General features: G+C 39.7%; 1 protein-coding gene across 1 annotated transcript in view; it reads right to left on the reverse strand.

Moving 5' to 3' along the window:
- The window catches only part of man1a2 (mannosidase, alpha, class 1A, member 2), a 132,108-nt gene extending 122,403 nt beyond the window's left edge, over positions 1 to 9,705 (reverse strand). Inside the window, exons 1-2 of the mRNA XM_020631969.3 lie at positions 9,393 to 9,705; positions 7,420 to 7,949 (exon numbers count right to left, since the gene is read on the reverse strand). Coding sequence (XP_020487625.1) covers positions 7,420 to 7,733 — 314 coding nt within the window. The 5' untranslated portion in view covers positions 7,734 to 7,949; positions 9,393 to 9,705. The remainder of the gene's footprint in view (positions 1 to 7,419; positions 7,950 to 9,392) is intronic.
- Between the last annotated feature and the right edge of the window lie 873 nt (positions 9,706 to 10,578).

Genomic DNA, 10,578 nt, shown 5'->3' on the forward strand with positions numbered 1-10,578 from the left:
TATACCAATTAATGTATCTGACAATAACCTTCTCAATCAATAATAAGGTCTACTAAGGAGCATACATTTTCTCACAGTCCAAGTTTTGCAAATAAAACAAAAAGCAATGCTGGAAGAAATTACTTTAAAATAAAGCAGTTCTGAAAAAGTTATGGATGTTTCGATAAATCAATTGTTTTAGCTCTGAATGCACTCATAATCCCACACGATAATCACTGCAAAGATGTAGTTTCACAGCTATATGCATCAGGCGTCAATTCAACGCCTCCAAATATGAAGCATTCAAATACTTCTGAATTACAATGTGGCCCTGAAATATTATTAATAACTATAATCATTTTATCAAAACTATCATCCAGCCCTGCAACATTTGCATTTCTGACAGTATACCAGATAAAGCTTGTTCATGTGCTGCCGCCTTGCTCGAACACAATCTGGTATTCTGAAGGCACAATTACTAATGTTCTGTCCTGTAAGACAACCCGCCTCACTCAAATGCAATACTCAGTCACACAATGTCATACATGATGTCTCTGTGTCTAATAATATAAGAAGAGGGTATTTTTTCCCTGCCGGCCTTACTGCTACTGTACTCACCTAGGGCTATTCTGCAGCCAAAATGTCACTGCCTCCATCAACATGTCAACTCGCCCCCTTTCTCATATGAAGGGTATATCTCATGGCTACTCCGATGTTGTTTGAGTCAGACCAGAACAAAACCGAGGCAGGATTATTGATGGATTCAAGACCGAATGTGATTTATAGCCTCTGGTAGGAGCTCTAATTTAATTTACCTTGTAAAACCTCGACTCTGTGTCCTACAACGTCACCTCCGGGCACATCCAACACAAACACACAAAATGGAACATATGTCCTTAAATAATGTACCAATCTTCTGACTTACATTTCGGTTGTCTGTGTCGTTTAAGTTACATCACATTTAAAAAATTTGCAATTCAAATATTCAACCAAATTGCAGTTCTAGAATAAAATATCTTGCCATTACTAAATGGATATCAAGTAGTATTTGTTGTTAATTGTGTGTTAATGTACGACAACAAGGTGTAACATATACATCTACGTGAACGTTTACCCCTTCACCCTAGCAAAGCTTGTAGTTTCAGCTTGTTTATAAAGGGGTTGGGAGATATTTGACACTGGCACTACTATTTCCATCACAAAAGAAGGAGACGCAGATAATACAAGAAGTGATCTCAGCACACAGCTTTGTTTGAATAGCAGTTGTCCTTATATTCCACAGAACTACTTGTTGGTCATACGGGTGGAAAACAAATCTACTTTAGATTGGTACTGCATAGAGTTGCCTGTTGTATAGAGACCACCTGAAAACCTTCCCAAAAAAAGTGAAGCAAAAACCCCTTAAAATCTCTGAAGTCTTTGGGACATTTTCTGTTTTGAAATCGTAGGAATCTTAGGATATGTTTGCACCAAAAAATGCATGTATTCAAAACAGGTGAATGAAAGTACTTATAGTTTTGTGTCACGGTGAGTTGTAACAGCAAGTTCCTCTATCTGTCAGCAACAGTGTGTGAGACCCAAGCTTCTCCAGTAAAACCAGTTTAACCTCTAACCCATCTGTTGGCTCATATAACTAAAGAGTCTAAAGGAAAGAAAGTCAGAGAGCATCTCCTACCTAGAGTGATCTTTACCACGAGTTATGGAATGGAAAAAGCTGCACGTCGAGAAGCCAAGAAACACATCTTCCAAGAGAGACAGACTTAAAGACGCTAACAGTCAGAAGTGAATGCTTCCTTCTTTTTAAACCTCCAGCAAGACCTGTAGTATGAAGATCAACTCACCCCGACAGATATGCGATTTTTTTTGGGCTGATACCGAGACATTTGGGAGAGAAAGAAATCAGATTATCTTTCTTTGATCTATGTTCGAACTGTAGAGATAGCTAAATATACACAATTAATGCATTGTTCACTCATATGCAGTTGTCAAACACTTGTAAAAAAGATAAATAACAAAGTCAAGATGGTCACTCAACTGGAAAGTAACTGCGTATGTACGTGCATCACCGCTTGACACTCTGGAGGGTGATAATGCTTGTTGTAATCCATATAGCGCCCTCTGCTCTTTAAAGAGAACGGCTAATGTAATACAATAAAACTCAAATGAAATGCTATTTGACTGGTCAATTAATGTTTTAATATAAGCACATATAAGCAATGAAATAAGCCGATACCGATAGTCACTGGATATGCTAATTGCCGATTAATCGGTTGGGCTCTAGTCCTATTCAAATAATGTTTGCAATGTGACCCTGATGAAAGTTAAGCTCATTAATGAGTAAAAAATAGAGGATGAACGGAAAAACAGGAGGCCCCCAATGTACCGGTAACTGTAGCCATGTGTCTGAAACCGTAAGCGTTTTGGAGTGGCATGTGTACATGTGCACAGTGTGCATGTGCCTGTGATGGTAGTAGTGAGAGTGTGTGTGTGTGTGTGCGTATCATATTATTGCAATCAGTATAAAACCTTTTCAAATAATGAAAATTGTATAATCTTACACTTTCATGCAATACCACACCACCTTTATTAACTAACAGATGACTGGAGTACATCCTGAAGTATGTACTAATTTAAAAAATCGTTTTGAATGGAAAATCGATTCTGAATCTAATCGTGACCCCAAGAATCGGAATCCAATCGTGAGACACCCAAAGATTCCCAGCCCTACTGTAGAGTGTTGCCAATTGTCATGGATGAGATGTGTGCAAAAAAACATTTTACAACGGGCTCAGACATTTCCAATTATTTGTAAATATCTCGAAATTTTCCAGAACAGATGGATGCCCCCATGGCACACAAAATAATGTTTTTCTCAAAAGCTTTTACAAGGCTATTAACAGTGTGAACCTGTGAACAGAGTGCAGGTTCTGTGGGGTTTTCTGTGGCCAAATAAAGTAAAGGTGAAATAATTACGAGCCCGTCTGTGCTCCTGGGGGTCTTTTTAAATGGTAGCACGCCTCATTTTCCGGGGGCTTTTTGAACCCCGATCCTCTGGAGCACACATTGATGATTTTCAGAACAGCTGAGGCAGCCATAGCATAAAGCAAATTCCATAAATCCATTTCCATAAGCTGCCATAGGCAGTGTAAAAAAGAGACAAAAAACAAAATGTGGATGCTTGTGGGAGGTTATATTCACTTTGAGTATTTTTGAGACATTAAATTAGCATAAAACTAAATCAAAAACATTTTAAAAGGTTTCATTCTCCTCTCTTAAAACCCTAAATTCCGTTCCCAGGGACATCTAAGCCTCGTCTTCTTTTATTTCAAGTAGCTGGCCCATAACTCTTTCATTTAATCAAACACTGACACATTGATGCTTTATCTTTTTCAAACTAAACTAAGTGAATATGCTCAAATATGTAGGTCATTAAATAAGTCTACCAAAGCTGTTTGAATTTATTCCAAACTTTGAAGCCTCAGATAATCATGTTATTCCAATGAGGTGAGCTCTGGCTGCAACCTATGATGAAGAATACATGAAGCTAAAGAGGAGCTACATATGAAAAACAGAAGAGGAAGAACTACCTTCTGCTACCTACTGTTTCACACTGAGGTGACTTGGTCTTTACTATGTCAGAAAACGAGACAATTATTGAAGAGTAAATATTTATAGAAAATATCTGCAGATAAAAAGTTGCAATGAGTGAGTTTTAACTTTCTGAGTAATAAAACTACTCAAACTCAAACCAATCAACAGATTATCAAAATATTTGTTGATCAGTTATTTGATTGTCACCTAGGGATGCGTCAGTTCAACATCGGTATTGGACGACATTGGCCCTGTTGACAGACATCCACAAATAATGTGGCACGAATCGATGTCAGTAGTTGATGTTTTTTTGTTGTGCCAAATCAATTTAATGCTGACATCTAGCGCACCTAACTACTGATTCAGAGAAGAGGATTTTTATCGGGCAAATGGAGTCACCTGTTGAACCAAACCAGACTTTTTTCATTGTCAAACATGGGAGAAAACTGTGGCATTGTGGGAGTCTTACAACAACTGAAGTAATGAAACAAACATCGGAATCAGCATTTGGCTAAATTGTGATTTCAAATATCGGTATCAGCCCTGATTTTCCCATTTGGTGCATCTCCATTGCCAACTAACTTCTTTAATTGTTGCAGTGAAACTGGTTTACTAAAAGAGACTGGCATCATGTTTTTTTGTAGCCCATAAACTCATCCTTGATACGGGTTCAGATGCTGCTGTAACAGCTGGAGTCTCCTCTAAACCCTGCTGTAAACTGCCCTCACTGGGGAAATTTTAACATGTCCAATCCGGCTACCTTTATATTAAAATAAAGCACTATGTCTCCAGCTATAAAGCAAAGCACCCCAAGAGCTTAGTACTGTCTGATGCACCTTCCGAGTTGCTTGACTAAAATAATTACGTTATTTTAAGCAGGCAGAAAATCCAAAACTCAAGACGAGGGGAAAATTAAAAGACACAACAGGGAACAAGGGAAGCAATACTCCACAGCCCCACTGTGAAATGGTTTGAGAAATTGCTTTTAACACGTTGCCCAGCACTCAGTACAACTAATGACCTCCTACACCAGCATGGAGGAGACCTTTCCTATACAATTATCCTTCTCGCCTGCTGCTTGGCATTTTGTGCATGTTATCCAAGTCAATTGTATGCTGTCATCTCAAAAAAAATTAGTTTATGTCCAAGGATTTATATATCTGCGCCTGATTTCCAGTGCAAGATTGCTTGTAATTCTCATAAAATATATATTTCTTACACTGCAGGGGACACATTTGCAGTGACGTCGAATAATGGGCCTTTATATCACCCACTAAATGTTTGCAGGGTTGGGTATCGGAGAAAGGCGCTGCATCAGGAGCAACACGTGTCTGAATAGTGGACTCCACATCAGCTTGTTCTCTCTCTGATAAACATTTAGCACATTTTTAGGACTCATCTGGGCTGGTTTACAGGAACTACTGCCTCTACACTACCAAACTTGAGCACATGCTGTATACAAACATAAAGACAGCGAAACAACGTTGTTAGATAGTTGTTGTTTTTTTGTATCTGCAAACCCGTTGCACCTTACATTCAATACGTAGTGAAAGAAATGTTAAAACTTCATTTTTATTTTGGTGCTAGATGTTTACAGAAACAAATAACCACAGTTAAATGAACAAGCATTTAATGATTTCCAATATTAGCTCATCATTTTGTCTGAGCATCCAGATAATGTAAAGTTGTAGGGTTCATTATCAAATAGCCTCCAGCTCTTATTTGCAGACTTACAGTAAGTAGATCAACAGCTTACGGAAATGTTAATAAGATAGAAGTATTTTAAAGTTAACTGGAGTCAGTTGGGAACAACAATCTGGTAGCAGGGTATGAAACTTGTCCAGCACAGCAGATTTTAAATAGCACAAGACACTTAGAGAAGCCAAATATGAAGCTGAAATACGAAGGGGGGGAGAGAAGTGCTTGAAAACGATGGCTGGTGAGCGGCCAAAGAGGCTTGACAAACCAAATGACAAATGTAAAAGCTGCAGCCAAATTTTGCCAGCATTTGGCTCATGGTGGGCAGTAATTTCCAAGCCTGTTTAAGCAGTTACTAAAGCTTTGCAAACAGCCTGAGTGTTCTAGCTCATCAAGTTCAACCACCACATCTGCCCCTGGGACAGAACAACAACAATAAGGCCAAAGTGATAAACTGTCTTTTGTACAAGAAGTTAAACAATTACACCCAATGCAAACACACGGGGTGAGAGTATTAGAGGAGCAAACACTAGCTGCACAGGAAGGATGACAAGGGGGAAAAAATAAGACACAATGCTGACGTGTATGTAAGCAGTCAGGAGAGTTACTCTACAAGCTACGCAACATACTTTATGTGTCACCTAAAACCTTTTCACACATATGGAAATCTCCTGAAAAACTCTGGAGATTTGGCTACCCGGAGGTTCTTTAGGCTATGTGTGAACACAAACAGCCGCATTTTTCACACGGACTTTACCCGGAGTTTCTCCGGGTAAAGTCCCTAGTCCCCAGACCCCTAGTGTTTTATCCGCAGAAAATCCGAGTGAGCTGATGTCTGAACGCGGCCGAATATACACCGGAGATTTCAATTTCAGCCAATAGAAAGAGAATGACGTTTATACACAGTGACCCGTGTCTGCCCACGACCACTACGATCTCCGTGCACGTAATTAAACGGCTGCATTCTGTTTTCTGTTCGTCAGTATGTTGTTCTCCTCTCTTTTGTGGATGTTGTCGTTCCATTGGACTACACATAGCATTGATATAAAGGCAAATATTCTCATTATAACGTCGTGTAGCGGACTCTGTTGCTACGGCCGCTACTTCCGCTTTGTTTATTTACGTCACGTCGGGAAATCCCCCCGCGCCCCCTCCCCTCTGACAGGGAAAGTCCCCCGCTGTGAGGAGCACATGTGAACGACTAGTTCGGGAGACTCTCCGGAGTGGCCCTCCTGTAAATATCTAGATATTATCCGGAGTGCATATGTGAAAACGGCTCTACAGACTTCTGAGTAATTGATCATTGTCTGTAGATTTAATTAATTTCAAAGAGGAAATATTAGTGACATAACAAGGGAATAGAAAAAGACACAGGCCTGGGTGGAAATCTTATTTTTATAAATCTTGAGCAAAAGTTTCTTCTCATTAGAAACAAAATATCTCCTTTAGAGGGGGGACAGGGCAGTTAGATTCAAGGGGCTTCACAATTTAATTTCAAAATGGAACATTTATTAAATGCAGATCTATGATTTTGCAAAGTTCCTCAAGACTACACAGCATATCTAACTTGTAGCCTGAAGCTGCACTTTTGGAGACAAATTATTGCTGCCGGAGTCAGAGATGACAGGGAAACAGAATTAGGTTAAAGAGAAGTGGGAAATCTCCCTGCTTAGCATACCAGTGAAAATGAATATAACCAATCCACTACAATTCTCGATTACAAATAGCTGTACAAGTTCTGATTGACCCCATCATTGGGGCGGGCTTGTTTGTTTGATTACAATGAATAGAGCTGACCATAAACAGGCAGGAGGCAATGTCTCCAAAACTACTTGAAAATGTCTTGAACAGACTCATAGTACAAATAGTCTTTTTAAATCTCTAGAAAATTCTCTTAAAACCAAATTTATAGCAAACAGAAATATTGTCATATTTAAAGTACCGGTAATGTTTATAAGTTGCAGTTTACCCCGAGAAATAAATTAAACAGGACTCCTTCAAAATATAGAATTTGGTTCCCACTGAAAATTCACGTCCTATCTTCAACCTTAAATCAAAAGTCAATTTGAATGTTAAACTCAAAGAACTGTGATGCTACAGTTTGTGCCACACACAAGAAAATGTTTAAACGAAAACGCTGATGCTTCTTACCTGTGTCTGTGCTCATCATGTCCTCCCTGTCCATGTATGACCACCTGTCCAGAGGCGTGCTTCCCCTCTTTGGGCGGGTCAATATGAGGGATGAGCACATCCTCCAAGCCCAAGTCAAAGCGCTTGTGCTTGGAATTGTCCGGGAGGAAGAAGAAGGCCCCGAAACATAAGGTGATGAAGGCACTGAGAATGAGAAGGAGGATGAACTTCTCTGAGAGCCTCAATGTGGCCCTGTGGTGCGGGAAGGAGGAGGCACCCGGCGACAAAGTGGGTATCCTGCGTCCTGAAAGCGGCAAGAGAGCCGGGGTCGTCATGTTTCGACTGTTGGAGTGAACTTGCTGCTTGAGGGGGAAGGGGTTTAGGGTGGGCAAGGGTGGGTTTTACAAGTGCCACAGGTGTTGTTGTAGCAGCATGCACAAGCTGGTTGACTTTATTATCTCATCTCGGCATTCGTAAATCCAGAAACAGAAAAGGGCCAACGTGCCTCAAAAGAGGAGAGACTGATCAGCAGGAAAATGGTCATGACCATTCTGAAAGAAAGACAGGAAAAAAGAGTTAGGGAGTGACCACTAGATTGGCAACCAAACACTTGCTTTCATTCTATGAAACGTCTATATGTTCCACTAATTATTCTCTCTTCTATCGACATACAAGAGCTGTTACCCTTAAGATTTATTTTAGTTGTTAACTCTTGCAGTGTATCCTTTGTAACCACAAGTAACATATCTACAAGCACTCTCTAATGGACATCTTGTCAGCCTACCAGCACTGAGTCACTATCAAAACAAATACGGGAAACTTGTCTGTCATATATGAAAAGATAGCCGAAATATTAGAGCGATAAACAATCACAATCATCCCCGCACCATGGGGGGGATTTAAAAACATGCCATCTGTAAAGTAAATACTTCACCATCTCTGGCTCGCTCACACACACACACACAACACTTAATCCTTCTGCCATGAGAGAAATGACAAACATATTTTCCAGGGGCTTAAGGTATCAGGAGTCTGTGCAATATCTGTGAAACCATCACCAAAACAACTGGACTCTGCGCACAGTGGCATCTCTTAACAGTGCAGAATAAATCCACCCCTCTATGTTGCTGTTCTATGGCGATGCACTGCCACTTAAGATGGATATTAAACAGATATATTACAGTAAAGTGACAAAAAAAAATGACACAGATGAAGAACAAGATCAGCCTACACACAAATCAAATCGCCATTCTTATCCATCGCAGTCGACTTGAATGATAATTCACAGTTTGTGACGACCCTTTTGCAAAGAGAGGCAGCATAAGGAAGCTGAACAGAACACACTGCATGCACGTATAATAAACGTACTTGCTTAGATTTTTAACAGTAAAACAAGTGGCTTTATTAAAGAACAACCTAAGCTTATTCCCAAATGCAGAGGACGTAGAGAAAAAATCCCCCCACCCCCAAGTGCTGTATGGATGGACGGATGGAAATGAAGCGAGGAAGCCCCTTTAAACACAAGCGGTCGTAATAAAAAGCCTTAAAAGCCAACTGTCAAGCACAACAACGTTTTATCAGGCCTGTGCATTTCATCCGGTAAATTTCCATCAGGTGTGTGTGAAGAAGAGGAAGAAGAAGCTACCATGTCTCGGCGTCTCCTCACAGAATACCAAGTTCATTCCCTGACAGTGCCAGCCTGTGTGAGCTGATTAGCCGACATAAAATGCTAGCTAAACGAGCGGCTAACGTTGGGGGGTGGTGGGGGGAAACACAGCAAATAATAAACTGACAGACACGTCAGGAAGATGGATAAGAAATTAATAGACTCCGATATACGCCTTTGGGCTTTCTGACATTTTAGCTATCCCGTGGGTGGTACAGACTGAGCTGTTTTGAAAGCGATAGCCTGCTAGTTATCCGGCTAGGTGGCTAATGGTAGCGGCTAGCTGCTTATGAAGCGACAGAGGCGGTCTCTTGTGCTGCATCACCACCTTTCTCATTTGCTCGGTGAAAATCGACGCCAGTCAGGATTCCCGGTCCGCCTTATGGAAATGGAAGAAGAAGAAGAAGAAGAAGAAGAAGAAGAAGTCCCTGTATCAGGTGTCTTCATGTCCACAAGTAGAGAAACCGTCGTTAAGACCGTCCCGACTGAACCCGTTAAAGCGTTAGTTCAGAGCCACAGAGCGTCACGGCTCCGCGCACGGACGTCGGGGAGGATGTTGATGAGTGGCCGCTCTGAGGGACTGCAGCGACGGACTGGCTGGCGGAGAGCTGCTGCTGCTGCTGCTGCTGCTGCTGCTCTGCGATCCAGCATCAACTACTCAGCCTGTCCTAGTAAGGGACCGTCTGACAATGGCTTGAATTACTGTGTGAACAATATGATCTATAAACAATATAATAATTATTATTATTATTATTATTATTATAATAATGATAATAATAATAATAATAATAATCATAATCATAATCATAATAATAATAATAATTATGATTATTATTATAATGATAATAATATTAATACTAATTATTATTATTATTATTATAATGATAATAATATTAATAATAATAATAATCATAATAATAATAATCATAATAATCATAATAATACATTTTATTTATAAGCGCCTTTCAAGACACACAAGGACACTGTACAACAATCAACATTTAAAAACAGCGATATAGAATAGAATAGTTTTTTTGAATAAAGGTTTTAGAGACAGGCCATCTCTGAAAACACATTTCACACAGAAGCTAAATTACGGTGGCTGGGAAGTGCAAAGCAAAATTACAAAGTGTTAAACACTTTTACAAAATGTGAGACAAATTTACATTTTGAAAAACATTTTTTTACATTTTATGAAACAAAATTACAAAACCAAAAATACTTACCAATGACAAAACAAATTTACAAGATGTGAAACACTTTTACAATCGCTGAGACAAATTTACAAGAGGCAGAACACTTTTACCAGTCCCCCTAACAAATTTACAAACGACAGAATCTTGACGGAAAGGGACTGTACCGCGACAAAACAAAACAAACAAAATGACCCCTCACTCTGGGTCACTTCCGACATTTGGTACGTTCCCATTTTGCCAAGATTCTGTCGTTTGTAAATTTGTTTTATAAGATGTAAATGTGGTTTTTTTTTCTTGGTACAAGTGTTTTGGTTTTGT

This window comes from Labrus bergylta, chromosome 13, assembly GCF_963930695.1.
Source record: "Labrus bergylta chromosome 13, fLabBer1.1, whole genome shotgun sequence".
NCBI lineage: Eukaryota > Metazoa > Chordata > Actinopteri > Labriformes > Labridae > Labrus > Labrus bergylta.